The 20,991-nt window shown below is 50.1% G+C and overlaps 6 protein-coding genes across 6 annotated transcripts; 2 read left to right on the top strand and 4 right to left on the bottom strand.

The window, feature by feature from the left end:
• Positions 1–1,361: 1,361 nt before the first annotated feature.
• On the bottom strand, positions 1,362–2,468 carry PV07_01190 (L-lactate dehydrogenase; the record flags this gene model as incomplete). Its single annotated transcript, XM_016387700.1, has 2 exons — positions 2,350–2,468; positions 1,362–2,297 (listed from the first exon to the last, which is right to left on the bottom strand). The coding sequence occupies exons 1-2, from the start codon at positions 2,404–2,406 to the stop codon at positions 1,362–1,364; spliced, it is 993 nt and encodes a 330-aa protein (XP_016254628.1). The 5' UTR covers positions 2,407–2,468.
• Positions 2,469–3,022: 554 nt separating this feature from the next.
• Positions 3,023–4,060, top strand: PV07_01189 (uncharacterized protein; the record flags this gene model as incomplete). The annotated part of the gene is made up of 1 exon (XM_016387699.1): positions 3,023–4,060. The coding sequence occupies one exon, from the start codon at positions 3,023–3,025 to the stop codon at positions 4,019–4,021; it is 999 nt and encodes a 332-aa protein (XP_016254627.1). The 3' UTR covers positions 4,022–4,060.
• Positions 4,061–4,864: 804 nt separating this feature from the next.
• On the top strand, positions 4,865–6,699 carry PV07_01188 (uncharacterized protein). Its single transcript, XM_016387698.1, has one exon. It carries the CDS (start codon positions 4,908–4,910, stop codon positions 6,591–6,593), a length of 1,686 nt encoding a protein of 561 aa, XP_016254626.1. The 5' UTR covers positions 4,865–4,907; the 3' UTR covers positions 6,594–6,699.
• Positions 6,700–8,530: 1,831 nt separating this feature from the next.
• On the bottom strand, positions 8,531–10,155 carry PV07_01187 (uncharacterized protein). Its single transcript, XM_016387697.1, has one exon. It carries the CDS (start codon positions 10,113–10,115, stop codon positions 8,691–8,693), a length of 1,425 nt encoding a protein of 474 aa, XP_016254625.1. The 5' UTR covers positions 10,116–10,155; the 3' UTR covers positions 8,531–8,690.
• Positions 10,156–11,890: 1,735 nt separating this feature from the next.
• PV07_01186 (uncharacterized protein) lies at positions 11,891–13,581 on the bottom strand. The gene has a single exon (XM_016387696.1). It carries the CDS (start codon positions 13,494–13,496, stop codon positions 12,021–12,023), a length of 1,476 nt encoding a protein of 491 aa, XP_016254624.1. The 5' UTR covers positions 13,497–13,581; the 3' UTR covers positions 11,891–12,020.
• A 236-nt stretch (positions 13,582–13,817) lies between these two features.
• On the bottom strand, positions 13,818–19,223 carry PV07_01185 (uncharacterized protein). Its single transcript, XM_016387695.1, has 7 exons — positions 18,810–19,223; positions 18,701–18,751; positions 18,447–18,648; positions 17,323–18,390; positions 16,955–17,258; positions 16,168–16,858; positions 13,818–16,116 (listed from the first exon to the last, which is right to left on the bottom strand). The coding sequence occupies exons 1-7, from the start codon at positions 19,131–19,133 to the stop codon at positions 13,978–13,980; spliced, it is 4,779 nt and encodes a 1,592-aa protein (XP_016254623.1). The 5' UTR covers positions 19,134–19,223; the 3' UTR covers positions 13,818–13,977.
• Between the last annotated feature and the right edge of the window lie 1,768 nt (positions 19,224–20,991).

The raw sequence follows: 20,991 nt of genomic DNA, 5'->3' as shown, positions 1-20,991 counted from the left end.
CTTCGTAGTGCAAAAGGACAAAGAGGAAAGGCCATTGACATTTTCGAAGATATTCGAGAGGAAAGGCGGCATTTTATCGGAAAGCTGCTAAAGCGCCGGTCGAGGGAAGGAAGGGGTTGACCCGCTATCCTGCTTCGCACCAACTCGCAACAGCTCGGAGTTTTCTCACCGGGTCGCTGACCGTCGGACCTGGCTATCCGTGGCCCACAGTGTTTTCACTACCCACACCCCCACATTGCAGTATCAAGGTCGCCAGGGAATGTGTGGACGCGTCGTTTTAAGTAAGTCATGTACTGTAACCCAATAGGAGTCTCATGTGAGAAAAAGATAAGGTCCGAATTTTGTAAAGAGAGTTTCGGGACTGCTCGGCCATTATTGAGCTCTAAAAATGTTTGCCAGGAGGCCTTTTACGTCATTAGGCGGATAGCTAATCAGCTGCAAAACATGGGAGAGGTCCAAAGTCTGATCTGATGCCATCTCTGCCCAGTAGCACTCCCAATATTCCCAACATTCCATGATGGGGGAATGTTGAGAGTGCCATTTGGCACGATGTAACGGAGGGTTGCTGCGACCTTCCTGTCTTGTGAATCCTGAGGTCGCTCTCTTGGTCCTGAACAAGCTGTCATATCGAGCGTTGAGTGATGCACACTCCTGCAGTGTGGGTTTCCATACGTGTCTGTATTAGTGACACTTTAAGCGTCACTTTGGCCCACGTCGCCGCTCGTGTGGCTTAGTGTAAGCCGTTTCACCCCCAACATCTATTGTTCCCTGGTCCAAGAAGCCTCTCTGCTTCCTAACGGTCGGCTAAAAATACAGAGCGTATGCTTTCTGAGAGACGACTTCTAGTTTCAGTTTAGCCGTTAAGGCTGACCGCAGATCGTGATGAGGGTCTACCTTCACAGAACCGGTCATACTATCGTGCTCGCCTGGAGAGACTTTGGACTTCCCCACTCGTGGATTGATCAAGGTGCCATTGACTACGGCTTCGGAAAAGATAGACCCAGGCGATTTGGACCGAAAATGCCTTTATGAAGAGATGTTAACAAAAGTGAAGCAATGGTAGTCCAGGGAAGTGATTTAGGAAGATGGCAAGTCCCGGGTAAATCAGGGATGATGTTGATAACGATGAAGATGCAGCAAAGTGTTTGAATGAACGATTCTTGGCTACAATGTATTCCTCGTACTGTATGGCAATATTGTTTGGGTCTCTGGCCTCAGGGATTCAGGCCGAAGTGCGTCCTGTCCCTGACGGACACCAGATCTATTCAAGGTGCTCCAGCGGCCCTCATTACATTCAGAGTGTTCTTACCCTCAGTTTCATGCACTTTGGGGAGGTCCAGAATTTTGGACAGACCGTTGTCTTATGGTAGGTCGAGGGAACTAATCACTGAACTTATACTTTCAGCAGATTTTTTCAACTGTTCCTCTTCCTCTGCATCGAGACGTAGCTCAAACGTCTGGAATGCGCCATCCCGAGTGACCTTCGACGGTACACTAAAGGCCGTATGTCCGACGCCAGGGTAACTTCTAACTGTTGAGACCGTGAGGAGGGTATCTTCGTCTCTCAAGATTGTCTCGACAATCCGAACGAGGCACGTGGCAATGCCTTTGTCTGTCCAACCCTTCCGCTGTATGATGTCGTAGGCGGCATTCTTTGTGGCAAGGAAACATTGTTGCATACCATCATTGTCATATTTAAGGGAAGATTGTTGACAGAAGTCCTTCAAGGGCATCCCGGAAATACTGGCAAGAGACCACACTGGCAGCTCGGTGTCCCCATGCTCGCCGATGATATCGGCGTGAACACTCTGCGGGTCTATGTTGTAGTATTGCCCAAGCTCGAAACGAAACCGTGCAGTGTCTAGTGTTGTTCCGGAACCGATGACACGATGAATAGGGAAACCCGACAGTTTCCATGTGGTATACGTGAGCACATCCACAGGATTAGTGGCCACTAACAAGATAGTTTCAGGGGCATAATGTGCGATTTGTGGTACCAATTCCTGGAAAATAGCAACATTTGATTTCACAAGGTCCATTCGTGTCTGGCCAGGTTTCTGGTTGAGGCCGGCGGTGATGATGACGATGGACGCATCTGCACAGTCGGCATATTGTCCACAACGAATATGAGTTTGGCGAGAGAATGGTACTGCGTGACTCAAATCCATTGCCTCCCCCTCTGCTTTCTTCTTATTTAAGTCGACCAACACGATCTCGGCGGCCAGTCCACTTAAGAGGAGTCCATAGGCCGTAGCCGAGCCGACGTTACCAACACCAATAACAGCGACCTTGACAGGCTAAATACCCTTTAGATATTTATCATTTCAGGAACCAGGGGATTTTAAGTACCTTAAGATGACGAATTGAGAACCCGCTCCTGCTAACTTCTCCCTTAAGAAATGCCATCGTTATTATATCGCGTAACTAAATGGTTGTGGACAGATGTTGCCTGATGAGACCAACAATCACTTGAGCTTGAGAAAGAATACCACGAAAATTCCCCTACGAGAGAGATGAAAGGAACATATATAAATGTGGTTATGAACCTTCGTTTGGGAGAAGGTACTGAGGATTGGAAAGGGCGGGTCCGCTATAGCTGCATTATATCTCCCTTATCAACCTCCGAAAATGTCGCCTGATTATGGGTGTTCCGGAATCACGAATGTCAGTGTCTTTCTCGAGATATCGTGGGGCACTACGTCCCGATTCCAAGGCGCAATGTACTCATAGGCATCCAGTTGCTAGTAGCTCGTGCTTGATGTCTCCGATGCGCAGAAAAACAACAGTCCACAATCATACCATTCTGAACCTGCACTTTTAGCAACCACTGTCGGTCAGTATCTCTGGTAGGTTGCCGTGTCCTGTCCATTGCACATCAGATAATGAATATAGTGTTGAATGAATCCAATTCACTACGATGCCAATCCTGAAAAATATAAATGTATCTAAACTATTCTGACATTCTACCTCCTGTCCCTTATAGCATACTTCCATCAAAGGCCCATCTCTACTTTTCAACACGATGAAAGTCGTTGTGTACAGCACTCACCACTATGACAAAGCCTCGCTGGAAAATGCCAATCGACAAGGTGGCTTCAATTTTGAGCTCACTTTCCACGATGCAGCACTCACTGAGGCAACTGCTGTCCTAGCTGCAGGACACAATGCAGTCTGTGTGTTTGTGAACGACCAAGTTGACGCACCAGTCTTGAAAGTCTTAGCCAAAAACGGGATCAGAGTTGTTGTCTTGCGGTGTGCCGGATACAATAATGTGGACATAAAGGCCGCGACTAGTTTTGGTGTCACCGTCCTGCGAGTCCCAGCTTACTCGCCGTACTCAGTCGCCGAGTTTACAGTTGGCTTGCTTCTGGCTCTTGACCGCAAAATATGTCGAGCCTGGCTTCGCATTCGCCTGGACAATTTCTCCCTTGACGGCCTTTTGGGACGCGACCTTCATGGCAAGGTTGTTGGCATTCTGGGTACAGGGCGCATTGGCTGTTTAGTGGCGAAAGCAATGAAACTCGGTTTTGGATGCAATGTGATTGCCAGTGACCCCTTTCACAACACTGAACTTCAGAGTGTCGGCATCCAGTATGTCGATCATCAAGAACTGTTTTCGAAGTCCGACATCCTTTGTCTGCACTGCCCGCTCTCCGCTGAAACCCATCACATTATCAATGCAGATTCTTTGGCCATGGCCAAAAAGGGGATGATACTTGTCAATACTAGTCGAGGCGGGCTGATTGACACCAAAGCCCTCATTGCTGCGTTGCAGGAAGGGATTATTGCCGGCTGTGCAATTGATGTCTACGAGGACGAAGCGAGCTTGTTCTTTCGCGACTTGTCAAGCTTTGTCGTCCGCGATGATGCCTTCCAGCGCCTGATCACATTTCCAAACGTTTTGGTTACTGGACACCAGGCCTTTTTTACTCAGGAAGCCCTGGGAGCCATTGCTCAGACCACTCTACAAAACCTCGCCGATTTTGACGCCGGCAAGCCAAGCCCCGACATGGAGGTCTAGCAGAAGCAGACCGATATACATACAAAAGCAAGATTGCACCCCGACCTCGATAAACTTGGTGAAACTTTAGGGATAGGTGTGGCTAGCTAGCTGGGCGCCTCTAATACTACTGAAATTCTAAAATCAGGCATTTGTTCTTCAATTAGAGACCTCAAAAATTGCGAATTCTATCATCCTCGGCTTTGGACTCAATGCATAATGCAGGCTGGCGTAGCAGAAACGGTCACACTTAAAAATATGGAATCCCACCTCAGAATTTCCGAGGGTCTGCTCCCCCTCCTCGTTCCCATGCTTTCTGGATTCTCATCACATATTTCTTTCCGAGACCACCATGATATAATAATGGGTCTTTGTTACACCCCAAGTGAGCGACGGTCCGAAGTGGGTCTGGACGCCTTCGCAAACCCCTTACGCTGATGGAGTCCACAAATAATTAGCACGTCGTATGACTATGAAAGTTCAATCCATCCCTCTTCCGAAGATACTTTATCCATTTTGGTCAACACTCAAACCGCGCAACCAGAATGAGAATTTAGAAGCCGAAAGCACCTGGATTCTTGTTCAGCCCTGACAGAGGGCGACGGAGATCGGACGGAACCTGATGGAGCTATCAACAGAGCATCTCCACGGCTTATCTCTACTCAGGTGAGGGTCATGCCACTTGTCACATAAATGTGAATTTTGGGGCCCAAAATCATGATCGCAGCTGCCCCTTGACATATCTACTACGAAATGCAGCATTCCAGAAATGTAGCCATCTAACAACGTAGTATGCGTCGGAAAGTATAAAGTTACGTTTGTCCTGTCATTGACCAAGCGTTACCAGACCTCATTTAATGGCATCAACTTAAACGTCCTTCAACAAGCAGCACAAGATTTCTGCATTATGTCCTGGACCGTCGGTAGCTACCTCGCTGAGCGGCTTGCTCAGATAGGGATCGAACATCACTTCGTTGTTCCCGGCGACTATAATCTCGTCTTACTGGATAAGCTACAAGCTCATCCGAAGCTCTCAGAAATTGGCTGTGCTAACGAGCTAAATTGCTCTTTTGCCGCTGAAGGCTACGCGCGAGCAAAGGGCGTCGCCGCGGCGGTGGTGACTTTTAGCGTTGGGGCTTTTTCCGCTTTCAACGGGGTCGGTGGTGCCTACGCAGAGAATTTGCCCGTTATCCTCATCAGTGGTGCACCTAACACCAGTGATTCAGGCGCCTTCCACCTCCTACATCACACTCTGGGGACCCACGATTTTGGGTACCAGCTCGAAATGGCTAAAAAAATCACTTGTGCCGCAGTCGCCATTCGCCGGGCCCAGGATGCACCGCGCCTCATTGACCACGCGATCCGGAGCGCAATGTCCGCTAAGAAACCCGCCTATATCGAAATTCCAACAAACCTCTCCATTGCCAATTGCCCTGCTCCAGGCCCAATCTCTGCTGTCATTGCTCCGGAAAGGAGCGATGAGATAACATTGGCGATGGCTGTCAATGCTGCATTGGACTGGCTCAAATCAAAGCAAAAGCCCGTACTACTAGCCGGCCCTAAGCTTCGGGCGGCTGGGGCTGAAGCAGCCTTTTTACAACTGGCTGATGCCCTTGGTTGTGCGGTTGCGGTTCTTCCTGGGGCAAAAAGCTTTTTTCCAGAGGATCACAAGCAGTTTGTAGGCGTCTACTGGGGTCAAGTCAGTACCATGGGAGCAGATGCCATCGTCGACTGGTCGGACGGAATTTTTGGCGCAGGTGTCGTGTTTACCGACTACAGTACAGTGGGTTGGACGGCATTACCCCCGGATTCAATAACCCTGACAGCAGATCTGGACCACATGAGCTTCACCGGCGCAGAATTCAATCGTGTTCAGTTGGCTGAGCTTTTATCCGCGCTTGCGGAGAGGGCCACGCGAAACTCTAGTACGATGGTTGAATACGCTCATCTACGTCCTGATGTGCTTTTTCCTCACATTGAAGAACCAAAACTACCTCTGCACCGCAATGAGATTGCTCGACAGATACAACAGCTACTTCAGCCCAAGACTACTCTATTTGTTGAGACAGGCGATTCCTGGTTCAATGGCGTGCAGATGAGATTGCCTCGGAGCTGTCGCTTCGAAATTGAGATGCAGTGGGGCCATATCGGCTGGTCCGTTCCAGCATCGTTTGGTTATGCAGTCGGCTCGCCAGAACGTCAGATCATCTTGATGGTGGGAGATGGCTCATTCCAGATGACCGTGCAAGAGGTATCACAAATGGTGCGTGCCAGGTTACCGATCATTATCTTTCTCATGAACAACCGTGGATACACCATTGAAGTGGAGATTCATGACGGGCTATATAACCGTATCAAGAACTGGAACTATGCTTCATTGATAGAGGCATTCAATGCTGAGGATGGTCATGCAAAGGGTATTAAGGCCTCAAACCCGGAACAACTCGCCCAGGCGATCAAGCTTGCCACGTCCAATTCGGATGGTCCGACATTGATCGAATGCGTTATTGACCAAGATGATTGCACTAGAGAGCTTATCACATGGGGACACTATGTCGCGTCAGCCAACGCCCGCCCGCCAGCACACAAATAGCCTCAACTTCTGTGGCTCGATGGTGTAGGCGATACTTTAGCGTTGTGTGATAAGTAGACATTAGTGTCATTTAGGAAATTACTGGGGAATTTAATAAAAGGTGGCTGATCATAGGCCGTTCTCAGATCATATTAGCCTGATCTTTTATACTCAGGCAATCATTTTTGCAGCCCAGCCAACCTGGTCAAAGCTCTCCGACAGTAGATTGTCGGCGCGATCTAGTTGGTAGACTGAGCCCAACGCAAAACTTTTGGTACTCAGCGTCCTTCACAGTGGATACAGCGATGATCCATGTAACGTGATGAACCTGAGAACAACATTCACTATTGAAAAACTTAGAGTAAGTTCTCAATCACGGCAGAGTCAGCATGTCAGGGCCAAAGAGGATCTCTCACGGAGTAATTGCCCGTATTTGAACGTTGTGTGAGGGATGGCAGCCATTACAGTGACGAGCAAAAATCCAAAAAATCAGCAAGTGTGTCGAGGGTGGACGACAATTGAACGCCGCAATAACATTTTCGCCTTTTACACCATAACTAAGCCTTCAAGTAGTAATTGATAGATATATTCCAGTAGCTCTTTGAATTTTCTATCGATTAGTACTCATTTCGTATTATAATTCGTGTTTCTCGTAGAGATCTTAACACCTATATATTTAACTATTTCGCTATATATCGAGAGATTCCTAGCCACCTATGGCCTCTACTACCTATCCTACGCTATTCCCTAGTAGATTTGATAGTTCTCTATCCAGTAGTAGTCGTTGGTGGGTCGATAGAGCTCTATTTACAGTGTAATCTTTGATATAAGAGCGATTTTAGGCTATTTTAGGCACCTTTCTAGTACGCTATAAATAGAGCTCTAGGAGACTATCTACGAGTTAATCTAGTAAATAGTAGGTATATATATAGAACGAAGACTGGTGCAGCAGCTTCCCCGCAGTCTTCGCTTCCAGGTCCATGGGCCGTGCGCTTTCGTCTGCCGGAAACAAATCTGAGAACGTGCCACTGACTAAGATTGTGCCTACGCTGCCAAACAGACCCAGGAAAGCCCGAAATACCAGTATAGTAGCAATGTTTCTGCCGAGACTGAGGTCAACAAAAAGGATCGTGAAGCAAAAATACGCACCAACCTACACGAGCCTTCTGCGAGCAAGCTCACAGAAAGGAGCGAGAAACAAAGGAGTAATGGCGCATGTGAAATTGAACGTGAACAGCTCCATTTGTCCCAATTCGAGCGACGCATCGAGATCCCTTGCACATCTGACCGATGCAAGAGCTGTACGTTGTCGTAGCAAGTCCAACAAATAGTGCCCATAGGGAAATGACAGTAGAATGACCTGACGCCCATGGGTGTCGTGGGTAATCTCGGTCAAGGTAAGGGGGATGTCTGTATTGACAATAGTGGTTATAAGTTGTAACTCTGGGGGGTCGCAAGCTTTCTGTTGTCGGTTAGCACTAATCCAGGAACCCTCCACCCACAATCTGACCTTTTCGACATGAGCCAACGTCAGAATGCATCGAAAGACAGAGCATCGATCTTGGTTGAAATGAGGATAGCCGCGCAGGTTGTTGGGCCAGTTCAAACGTGCGTCTCAAAAAGAGCTTGTCAATTCGTCAGCTATTGTACAATTGGAAAGGTAGTGTATAAGTACAAATTACGAACTAATGATGCGGCTGGGCAGACCGACACTGAGCGAATCGGAATGGCAGCGGTAAGTTTTATTTTCCCAAGGGCCGCCCTGAAGGGAAGTTGTTGAATTTCGCCGAAGGTCCACATCGACGTTACAGAAGTGGAACGAGTATCGCCCCCAAAGTATTTTTCCATGAACAGTAGCAATGCATGTCGTACTGTATGTAGGTTTCGTTATGTCGACTAATCAAGATTGTCTTTGGCGCAGCTATCTGGCGCACATGAAGCAGGAAGGTGCGGAGTTTGAGCGCTTAGCGAATTCTGATCACCTCTCCAGCTGATCACGGACTTGCTCCGCAAAGTTCCTTATTCTCGGGTTTGTAGATTCTACAAACAAGGACGGATAAACCCATTTCTAGTCTTGTAGGTATGTATGAGCTCCCAATAGATAGTTGATCGCACGATTCAAGCCGTCAGGATGACTTTACGATTGACAAATTCGCCAATACCCAGGTCGCCCAGCTCCCGGCCAAAGCCGGAGTTTTTGATGCCTCCAAAAGGCAGTTCTGGTGCAAATTGCCCTGTGGCATTGATGGATACCATGCCACTATCGATCTTCTTCGCCACGGCTTGGCCATGCGCGATATCCCCGCTGAACACAGACGCGCCGAGTCCGAACTTCGTAGCATTAGCAAGCTTGATTGCCTGTTCTTCGTTGTCAACGACGTAGAAAGATACGACGGGCCCGAACGTCTCCTCCTGGAACAGAGGGTTGCCCTCAGTAATATCCGTGATGATTGTAGGCTCTACATAGAAGCCAGGGCGGTCAATGCGTCTTCCTCCGGTGACTACGCGAGCACCGTAGGTTTTGGCCGACTCAATTTGTCCGAGCAGGTTGTTGAGGCCTTGTTCTGATACCAACGGGCCTATAGCTGTGGAGCTATCAGCGGGATCGCCGACCTCAAGGCCGGTTAACGCCTGCGTCAAGCAATCAAGGAAGCGACGACCGCGCTCTTTACCTACCACGATAAAGCGTTTAGAGGCGACACAACACTGGCCCATAACCATCATGCGGCCTTCGACACCGCGAGCCACTGCTTCCTCGATGTTTGCATCTTCCAGCACAATGAAAGGGTCGCTACCACCAAGTTCCAGAACGACCTTTTTCAATTGACGACCGGCCCGCTCGGCTACTGTTGCACCCGCACGTTCACTTCCTGTCAAGGTGACACCACGGACGCGGAAGTCGTCGATAATGGTGTTTATTTGATCAAAACTGCAGAAGACATTGTTGTAGACACCTTCTGGTGCGCCGGCTTCATCGAGAACTCGTGCGAAGGCCAATGCGCACTGTGGCACGTTCCGGGCGTGTTTGACAATGAGAACATTGCCAGCCACAAGCTGGGGCCCTGCTACACGGGCTAGTTGATAGTATGGGAAGTTCCAAGGTTCGATGGCTAGAATAATGCCAATAGGTTCCGTACTAATGACCGCATCGTGAGCTCCAGGGATAGGTCGAGTTTTCAAGAGTCTTTCGGCGTGCGTGGCGTAATATTCAAGGATGTCAGCCGAGAGCTTAACCTCAAATCGCGACTGATCGATGAGTTTGCCCATCTCAAGTGTAACATAACTAGCCAACTCGTCGATTTTCTGTCGCATAATAGCGGCGGCCCTTGCAATTACAGTTGCTCTCTCTGCTACCGAACAGAAGCGCCAGTCGGTTTCATAGAGGCTATGGGCCTTGTTCAGAACTCTCTGGACGTGTTCGTTAGATATTTGTGGGAATACCTGGACCACCTGGCCGGTCGTAGGATTGAGAGTCTGATATTGGCGCATTATATCCAATGATGGTGAAGTTATCGCTGGAGGAAGAGTTGATTGCTGATTCATTGACGGATTCCTAGACGAGTAGAACACAATGGCAGCGCCAAATATGATAATGTTATGTGATGAACCTACTTTCCGAGTAGTTAAATAGATGGTATCGTCCGGGCAAGCCCGGATGCTGACCATGACATAAGAGTGTGCTGTTACGAACAAGACCCGAGAAATGACCGCGTACTAGAATCTAATATAGGTTAAGTTAGGTCAGGTTAAAGGGGGTAGTAGCCAGATTTCTTAGTGGGCCGTGTCCGGTTATCAACCAGTTAGCCCAACCCGCTACTTATCGTACCTGTGATGGGTTGAACCCAGGAGAAGGCTCGGTTCTGGCGAACCAGCGCCAAGACCAACGCCAGGAAACCATACCTTCTGATTAGGTGTGTTCGCCTGTATAATGTACAGGCGAAGTGCTGCCTCCTGATTGGTCAAGACGTACGCGGTGCAAGGGATACAAAATCCTGACAGCTGAGACACCGTACGCAAGGGAAGAATAGTAATTTAAGATAGATTAACGTAGGTGCATAGCGAGTCGGCCACTTTCCGCACGTTTTACTACCTTTGTCTTCCTCGTACAACCACTCCACCACAAAACATGGAATCTACTCAGAAAGAAGCTAGAATACTCCTTACCCTTTAAGCACCCTTTAAGCTCTTAAATAAGATCCTAAATAGAGTGTACAATCTATTACTAAAGCTTATAATATACTAAGAGCGACCTTATAGGATCGAAGTTATATAGTGATACTAGAGTCTAGATCTAATATATATAAGAAGAGAATTTATAGATACTGTCTATAGTCTATATAATCTTCTCTTATAGACTCTTAGAGTCTTTTAGTATTAACTCTTATATAGATAGAGTATTTTCCTTAATTATATTATTAAAGGTAGATAATAGCGATAAGAAACTTAATATAGGCATCTTTATATTACTCTAGTTAAATTAAGCTCTTAGATATCTATTTTAGTACTAATAATCTTTAAATATTTACTATTAGTTATATAGTTATTAACTTTATTTATTATTAAAGTAGTCTTAAAGTCTTAAAGATTATTAAGTTAGATTAGGAATTTAAGGATATCTTAATAAATTCTTAATTCTTTCGAAAACGGAAAAGTAAGTTCTATAAGTAAAAGAATTTTAAAGATATTATATATATATTTCTTATACTAATTAGCCGTTATAGTTAAAGAAATCGGGAAAATATAACGAACGCGATAAAATTCTATATATTTACTTAGTTATGAACGCGATAATAGGCTATTTATACGTATTAGTGCTTAGACCCTTTTACGAAGGCTTTTTACTCCGTAAAAAGTTAGCGTGTAACGCTAATGGCCACTAGGCCACCTGAGGTAAGGGTCTGATTTATCTGAGATAAAAACCCTGCATTAATTACTCGAAGGTATATAGTCAGACGGGCCCCAGGACCTGTAGAATTCATCGTGCTCCTCCATCGAGCCTCATAGCACTCCGTAGACGTTTGGATGGGCAAGGCAGTAGGCTTAATTGTTGATACGGGTACTTTCCTCGGTACCCGTGACCATACATAGCCTGCCTCCCATCGGCCCCGAATTCATGATCTGTGGAAAACCTGGCCCGGAGGACGCAAACGATCAAACCAACTGCACTAGAGTAGTGCGTCCAAGACTCAAACGCACGTCAGGAAGGAGTGTCGGGAGGGTGGTTGGCGTTGCCGAGGTGGGTTTCCCCCTGTGTGCTGGCGCCGTGCACGCTTCATGTCTTGATTTGATTTTTGGGGCCGTTTCTGCCTGGGGGGGGGGGGGGGGGGTTCATACTTGGTTGGACATGGTGCATGCAGACTAGAAATTGGGTGGGCTGAGGCCAGACTCATGCGAGCAGCCTTCATTCAATCCCCAAGTATCCTGGCCCCTTCTTTTTTTTTTCTTTTCTCAAACCATCATTCCATAAATCGCACGCGCGTGCTTGGCCCTGGCCCTCTTGATCTTCCTCTCCCCGTTCGGCAACGTGACCATGTACTCGTTCAAGCCAGGGAGCCAGCCCGCCGCTGCTTGCTTCTGCGCCTCCAGCGCCTCGGCCGTCTTCTCCGCTGCGGTCGGCGGCCGGGTGGGCAGGGGCAACCGGCTCCCTCGTGCTTTCTCGACCGCCCGGTAGAAGCCGAGGTCGTCCTGGATGCTGCGGAGTTGGGCTGGGGAGACTGGCAAGGATAGAGCCGATGCGGACCGGTCGTAGCGGAAAGAGGGCAAGTCGTCACGGATCCGCTCGCAGGTCCAGCAGCAGCAGCACTCCGAGGGTGATGGATGTCCTGCTCGCGCGAGGGGGTCGACCGCGGTCTGAGGAGGAGGATTTGGTGATTTCGAATCGGGAAACGTTGGGGTGATTTCTTGCCGAAAGAGCCGGTAGAGGCTGGGGTAGAGCTTGTGGGTTTTCCAGATCAATTCCACGCCAAAGGGGATGTCGTATGGTGGGAGGTCTGCAGGGCCCGTGGAGAGCCGGAACTCCAGATACTGGATGCTCGATCGTTCCAGCGAGCCCTTCAACGCGGGCGAGCGGATCCATAAGAGACGATGGGCGTCCTCGATGAACCTCTCGCACCGCTTGACTTCGGCAAAGAGGTCGATTTCGAGGGGCAATTCGGGAGACTCGCTATACGCCGGAGGCCCTTCGAGGTACGTGAGAATGTCTGCCGACTGGGATGTCAAGGTCGAGAAGAGATTCGCCGCCGGCGGTGGTAGCTTGTAGGTCATGGCGTCCAGGTCGAGCACGTCTCGAATGGCAGGCCAGGGGAAACAAAGCTCTCCCAGCCTCGGTGTCCCTCGACCATGGCACGCAGCCGTGTAAGTGTCTTCGTCGAGCATGAAGGCGTACCAGACCAGAAGCACGTCCAAGGGAGGGAGGTAGTCCTTCGTCAATTGCACCACCGAGTTGCCGCCAGCGTGGTGAGTAAAGGCCGTGGCATGATAGAGGATGCGGTCGATGTTCGTCCACCAGGCCGTGAAGCGGGTCACGGCCAGTCGGATCAGCAAGTCCCACCGCTCTGATGCCGGCAGCCGAGTCCGCGCAGGGTGTTCCGCCGGCTCGGCTTTCTCAGAAGATACTGCTGGCTTTTCCACGTCCACGTCGAGCCTCCCGGCGGTGAGCCTCAGTCCTCGGAAACTTTCAAGCAAGGCCAAGTGCACCGCGGCGTGGCTGATGTCAGGATAGACGAGGCTGGTTCCCGCTCTTCCATCGGTCGCTCCCCTGGGCACAAAGGCGTTTCGAAATATTCTTGGATTTGGGATGACTGTGTCTCGGCTACCTGGTTTTGATATGGAGTACACAGATGGGAGCCGCCATTCATGCGGATCGACGGGCGCCTGATCCTCGGCCTCGGAGAGTCGTCCGCGAACGCGACTGAAGATTGACATCGGGCTATCGTTCTGGCCCGAGGATACGTACGTACGTGCTTCAGCTCGTTAGATGTTGTGAAAAATGCAAAGGACGACAATGAACATTGAGTCGGAGGGAGATGAACAGGTCCCATGACTTCCAAGTCCTGGCGGGGTTATACAGTGTTGCACGTGATCGAAGCAGCCAAGTCCAGGAGAGGGGGGCTGTGCAGGGGCTGTGTTCTGGGCAAAGACGAGGTCGACTTCGAGGAGTGAGATCAACTAGAGACGCGGGAGATGGGAACTCTCAGTTTAAGCTTCTTGGTATTCTAGGGCCGAACCCCACTCTATAAGCTACCCCTTGTAGCAACACCATCCTACCGACTTACTTCAAAGGCGTTAAGTCGTTATCTATAAGAGCTACAGACAGTTGATCGCGTACAAATGTCCGATCCATCAGTGCCTACTGACTATATGGCGTCGGTCCCGACACCTATAACATCCAACACAAGTTCGGGCGCTACTTTGCGGTTCCCATCTGCCATTTCCATTTCTCCTTGACCGAGGCCAACCAATCCACCCACGACTTCTTCTTGTCGCCGATCCAGATCATTCCATCCTTGACGCCCTTCCAGCCGTCGATCGGCACCGCGAGGAATTCATGTCGAGCCCAGCAACACTTCATCCAAAATCCGTCGCCGTTCTCGGTGAAGTATTTGACTTGGGCGGCGTAGCAGGCGGCGCAGAGGTCGACGTCTTCGCAATCCAGACAGTAGAAGAACTTGACCCCCGGGAGCCACCTAGTCAAAACGGGGTGATCGCAGGGCCCGTTGCACGTAATGTTACCCTCGATTATGTCCTCTCTGTTCTCCTCGGGGTCATCCAAACTAGGGAGCCTCTGTTCGTCTTCTTGACCGGGCAAGATTCCATCAGGGATCTGAGACTGAGATCCTGCATCTTCAGGCACTTCCGCCAATATGCCATTTGTTACGGGGGCATGGTAGTTGTTGAGAGGATGGTCGCCGGCTTCGAGGGGGCTCCGTTCTGCCTCTTGAGTTTGTATCTCCGATTGCTCGGGAGATTGGCGTCCACCGTCAGTAGAACCGGCCGATGTCGCCGGATGACTGACGCCCAAATGTCCGTTTGGCGGATCTGCTTGGGCCAAGGCTTCATGGTCAATTGTGGACGACTTTCTTACCGAGATATCTTCTCCATCTCCCTCTTTTTCCGGGTGCATCTTCGGTAATGGGCTGGTTCCAACCGAAATTTCGTGTTGGGATTCTGCGACAATGCCTTCGTCTTCTGCCAAGATGATACTCTCTGTCACAGGCTGGTCGACCGGACGGGAATAGCGTGGCATTGAGTCGTCATACACTCTGACCTCTGAAAACCAGAGCGACAAAGCAACGACGGCTTCCACCTCGAGCCCCGCAAACATCAAAACTTTGGCAAGCGCACGGAATGCGCTGCAATCGTTGGATCCGACCGAGTCCTCGAGATCGTCGATACAATATTGGAATGCGCGCTCGGCCCAGACCAGCGCCTGTTTGGCTCCTTCCGGTCCGGATTTTCTCTGCATTTTCGCCAGGGTAATCATTGCGGCAGCCAGATGGATCTGCTCGAGGGCGCCTCTCGGCACGGTTGGCGCAAACTCGTTGATGAGATCCTCTAGCTTCGCCATGACCTTTTTCTTGGCTTCGTCGGACGAAGTGAGGCTGAAGTTTTCGTAGAGGATGTCCACCATCGCGGGGAAGATGGATTGAATGAGGCCCCCTTTCAACATGTTGGGATCGGCCCTGATGGCCACGATCATGCTGTCCAGAACTCCCTCCGCCATCTTGGTTGTGCGTGCGTCGTGCCTGTACACCACAGCTAGCTCGACCTGCAGGGTCCCAGCCATGAACGGTGAAAGGGGCTGCCAGTAATCGATTGCTTCTTCGTACAAATGAATGAGGACGTCCACTCGTCGGGATAATACCGCGGCTTGTCGCAGATGGTCGTCCTTGTCGGTCCAGTCCTCCGACCGAGACAGTATCCACTCGCATTTGATTTGATGCGGCTGTTGCTGAACTTCGTCGACGACCTTGGCAAAATTTCTCTCCTTGAAATATATCTCGGTAATCATGGTTAAAAATTCGAGGATCTTCGAGCTGAATTGTAGCACGCCAGGCTGTAAGGCACGTTTGCAGGTGTCGAGCGCTTTGGTGTCATTGCCTAGTTTCGTCCAGGCTCGAGCCTCGAGCAAGTACGCCTCGGTACAACGTTCATTGTTCAATTGGGAGCCGAGTGCTCCCTTCTCGTCGTTCCATTGCTGGAGCGTATAGCCCGTGTACTTCTGCACGGCTTCCCACTTCTTATGAACAAGATCTGGAGGGTCATCATCGGTTCCGGTGTTGGTATGGTACTCAGCTAGTCCAAGAGAAGAGTAGAACTTTTCCGGACCAGGGGTCTCCTTCAGCTTGATATTTGTTTCATATAGTTTGGCGGCCACGTCCCGGTCCTCGGGGGTATTCGAATTGGTGTTCAACAATAAGGCTGCCGAGATTCGGGCACGAGCCAGTCTCACAGAGTCTTTGAAACAGTGCTCGCGCCCATATTCCAGCATCGCAGTTGCTTCCTTCCCAGTCTTTTCCGCGTAAACAACCCCAGGTAATCCAGTCTGAAAGCAAGGTCAGAGTCTGAAGCTGCTGCATCGGGGTTCGTTCCCTACCGTTGACAGGGCGCGGCAAGCAAGTATATAAGGGACAGTTGCATCTTGCTCAGTCACCGCGCGCGCCCAGTTCTCGAGATGGCCATGGCCCAGAGTCTCTAGCATCTTTTGTGGCGCTTTGATACTTGCCTCAACCCAGTCTCTCGCGCGAGATGACAGCTCCTCCTCCTCGTAAAAGTGCAGCTTCTTGGCCCAGACAAGCAATTTATTGGCCCGTTTCCAGCTCCCGAAGATGGTGTCGGGGCGAAAAGTGTCGTATAGGTCAAACTCCACGTAGTCTCTCCCCAGGCGATCCATGACCTCCTCGAAAACGGCACAGACGTTGTTGTCGTTGGTCAGTACTCGGGACAAAGCTTCAACGACGTCAGCACTCTGTTTCGGGGTGGTCTGTCTGATATCTATATCCTTGAAATGCTCCACGAAAGTGACGGTTGCATACTCGCGAAATGATTGTCTGGAAGAATGTCCAATGGCATTCTGGCCACAGAGGATCTCACAAAGTGTGATGAAAATATTCACTCTCTCTTGAACGGGATTCCCAATCATATTGTTCTTGTTTCCTTCCAGATATTCTTTGAAGGCGGCCTGTCGGAAGAAGACATATTCGTGCTCCACGTTAGCCATGGGCATGATTTCTGTGTCGCTATATGACGTTGGCCGATTCTCCGCTGTCTTCTTGGTGTAGAGCAAACTATTCCCAGGGGTCAGCTGTCGGACTAGAAGGTTCCCGGTTGGCAGGGTAGGGGTCCCGGTGGATGTCAGATAGATATTCTGTTTGCCTGCATACCTTGACGACTTTCCCTCAATCTCCATTTTGACATCGAATTTGTCCGACGAAGTATCCAGAGCCCAGAGAAGTTGCAGTTGGTCTACACGTAGAGGTTGCTTTGCGTAGGTGCACCATGCAAACAACTTTTCGAGGCTCTTCTGATCGTCGCCGCTCCTCTTGGTCTCGGCTTTGACGATGTCGATCATGGTCTTGTAGAGCCATTCGGGGCTGTCTGCGCCTTGCAGTTTTTGAATTGCAGCAGTCTCGTCACCTCCACTATCTTCCATGACGCTGAGCATCAGATCAACGGAGGACATCGCGCCTAGATTCCAGAGACGTCAAAACGGTGGACCTTGCATACAGTACGTCGGAAGGCAATCACTAACTTTCTTTCCAGGAGTAGAGTTTTTGTTTTATCTGCTCCTGGGCAGCGGCCGAGCAATTCTTGAGGTTCTTGGAATTTTTGATGCGGTGGTCGATAATCTTCGAGATGTCTCCTTTGGATTTCGTTTTCTCGTCCAAATCGATCTTGAGCAAGGTCTTCAGACCCAGTTTCTCGAGCATTTGGGGCGGTCCTGTCATCATGACGCGAACGCAGTGCCTGTCGCCATCCAAGGCCTGGAAACGTTTCAACATGCTCTGACAGTGATCCTGCTTCATTTGCTCGACACCGTCCAGGAGAATATAGCAAATCCTCGATGCTTCCGAAGCCCTCTCGAATTTCTTCAAGACCAAATTCTCCCAGAGGAATTTGATGCTCAGATCAACGTCACCTTTTGGCATCTTCTCCAGCTCTCTCCCCATTGACTCGCAGAGTTTGGGATCCTGCTCGGCAATCTGCAAAATTAGAGTAGCGAGGACGGCCTGGAAAGATTGTGCATCCTCTTTGCCTGACTCGAAAAGGAAACATGCCACAGATATGCTCTGCCGGCTCCCCTCCAACTCGGCGCCCATCTGACTAGATTTTGTATTTGCTTGAATCAGACTGTAGTACTTGCATGTCAGATAAGTCTTCCCAGCACCAGAGGAGCCTGAGACGTAAATGAATGGTGAGGCCTGGCCACTGAGCCACGATTTGTAGAACGGTTCGTCTTTCAACCACAGAAACGTGTCTGGGGCGATGTGGCTGTTTATTAGAGTCATCTGCTTTTCCATGAAATGCTTGGCTTCAACATCGAGGCCGGTGTCCTTAAAGCTCTTCATGATCTTCTCAACCGTGATGGATTTCTTGGAACCAAAAATTTGCTGCATCTCAGACGCCTTGAGGTTCATCCGCTGCAGTGCACCTACCAGACTGCTGGGCAGGTCGTCAATCTTTTTGTTCATGTCAACAGTCACCTCGAGGATTTTGAGCGGCACTGTCGCTCGGAAGAGTAAAATGGCCGTATTGACTTCGTTGCACTTCTTCTGGATATTCTTGTTTCTCCCCTTCATGAGCGCTGCGATGTACAGCCCTGTCTAGGAGGTCAGAATTGATGGGTTCTCTCTCTCAGTTTCGACGGCAACTCACTCTTCCGGCTGTATTCCCGGAACATTTTGGTGCTAAATTGACAGAATTCGAACAGTTTGAGGAATATGTCCATGAGGCGATTCGTAAAGTGGTCTTGCTGAGTGTGGCGGTCTTTGAGGAGACCGATGTCCTTTATTGCTTCGTGGATACTCTCGAAGGTCTCTTCGATCAGATCAAAGTCGTCCGTCATATTTCTGGCCGCCTCACGGTCTGTCAGTTGGTTCGCCTTCAATTACGCTTGACCTATCCCAAACCTGGATCATATAAGAAATCGTACCGGCAATGACCTTTGCCGGCGTGCCATACTAATAATTGTAGTCAGAGCGGGGCCGTGTTTTGGAGGGAAAGCTAGGAATAGCTCACGCCGTCGGGCACGGCGTCCTTGAGAAAGTCAACAGTGCCATCTATAAAGTCCAAGCATCCGCCCACAGCTTTCACGACCTTGTCGGTTTTATTCTTGGGATGTCGTGCTCTCTGGAACATTTGGGAAGCCTTTTCGACGCCGTCGTCCGCATCTCCAAATTCACCATTCAACTCCAACGTTTCAATCTTGATATGATTCTCGTCCAGAAACCTTTGTATGGCCTCCTTCCATAGAATACCTGGAGTCTTCGTTGATTTGTCGCCTTGGCCGTCTTCAAATGTCAATGCATTGGTTTCAGCCTTAGCTTTCGTGGATTTGGCCATCGTCCGCCGTTTGAAGTTGGTAACAAGACCATGCAACAATCGGACAAGAATTTCAAAGGCAGAACCTAGGAGACGGGTGGCTTATTCAAGCAGAACAGGACGAAGGCTGAGATTCCTGAGGAGGCTGGCTTCTTCATAACTTTGCCATTGCGGCTGAAATCGAGCTGAGATACGACTTCATGGTAGGGCCAATGAGGGCGAAACACACGGACAACAAAGTGGGGCGATAGCGAATCGCGTGCCTGTCTAAGCGCCTTGACGTTGGGAGCGGGGGTGAAGCAGAGAAGCAAGCACTCGTCCGAAATCTCGCTAGCTGAAATTCGCTAGGGGATCGGCTGAATCGTGGGAGACGGCTGCCTTTCCTGGCCTGTTGCCTACCTCCTGGCCTGATTGCTCGATAATCGGTACTTCTGGAAGGGCTGGAGTGTTCACGGAGTGCATTGGCTGTCACCCGGCCGGGAGAATGCGCCAGCTATCTCACGGTCCACAGCCTGACCACATACCAGGCGGCGAGGCCACTGTAAAATGCGATGCGAGCTAAAGATATGTTTTTATCACTATTCTCGCTATTGTCCGGACGGAGTGGCAGGTTTCGGTTTCTGGCCCCAGACGACAATTCTGCACGGAATGGTTAGCACTCAAGAAACACGGGCCGAGACGACCTAGAAGCGACAACCACTCACATAGGCCAGTACGCGTGGATCCTCGTATCTTGTAGATCTCTGCGCACCGCAGGGAGGTATCCCAGCACCTGTTCCCGCGTCCAGCCGTGGCCCCGCGACAACAGCGCCATGCTCAGGCCCTCGAGACCCTCGCCGATATTCGCTAGCGTCCAGAGCCCAACGAGCTTGCGCTTGGAGTCCTTTGGCCAATGGTTCGAAGGCCACTTGAAATGCCTCACGGCCACGTTGGTGAAGCCGGCGGCTATCATGTGGTCGCGGTGGCGGACGGCAGCGCCCAACGATCGTCCCAGCTGCTCACTGGCTTCGAGCAGTAGAGAGCTCCATTCGTAGATCGTCTGCCCTTCGTGGAAAGTCCCATCATCGGTCCCAAGAGGGAAAATACAGTCCTGGAGCTCCAGCCAGCCGCCAGGGGTTAGATTCCTTAGCGAGCAAAAGTCAGAAATTTCGTCAGTCCCATGTCCGAGCGTGGAAGGAGGCGGATGGGTAGGATGTTGCAAGTCAAACAGACTCCAAACGGGAATGTCATTGAGCAAGCGCATGAACATACTCATAGGCTCGGCCGATAAAACTCGGCCAGTCAGCAAAACTGCCCACCATCATTCTACTGAAGATGTAATCAAATGGGAACGACCATGTCCACTCTTGTTCGACGTCGTCGATCTCAAATGAGCAATTCGGTGGGACACTGCGTTGTCGTCAGTCGTCGCGGAAATACTGCCCACACCTTCTCTCACGCACTTCCTAGGTTGTATGGGGCTTAAATCGACGCCGATAACCTTCAAAGCAACGGCAGTCAGTACATCGCGGCGGTGACAAGCCAGATCGCAGGAACCTGATACCTGTGCTGCGGGGTGGGCATCGGCTGCAACGTTCATCAGCAAGAGCTCGAGGAAGCGGGCTGAACAATCGCGATACCGTATTGGATTGCCCAGATGCCAGTTCCAGTGCCGACATCCAGGACTCGTTGGGCTGTCTCTGCTCCCGGTGCAAAGTGGGCACGGCCATCAAACGTTGCTAGGAAGTGTTCGTTTTGGATATCTTTCGACGTTCATTGCCTTGATCAGACTGAAGACTTTTCCATGGATTTATTTGATGCTTTAAACCTACCAAGTCTTTCATTTTCTTGCTGCGGTGAGACTGATCAGCGGGAGCAGACCTAAGCGAAGGGAAGTGAA

The sequence above is a fragment of the Cladophialophora immunda genome (genome assembly GCF_000835495.1).
Source record: "Cladophialophora immunda strain CBS 83496 unplaced genomic scaffold supercont1.1, whole genome shotgun sequence".
NCBI classification, from domain to species: domain Eukaryota; kingdom Fungi; phylum Ascomycota; class Eurotiomycetes; order Chaetothyriales; family Herpotrichiellaceae; genus Cladophialophora; species Cladophialophora immunda.
This window is presented reverse-complemented; position numbering and strand designations above follow the sequence as displayed.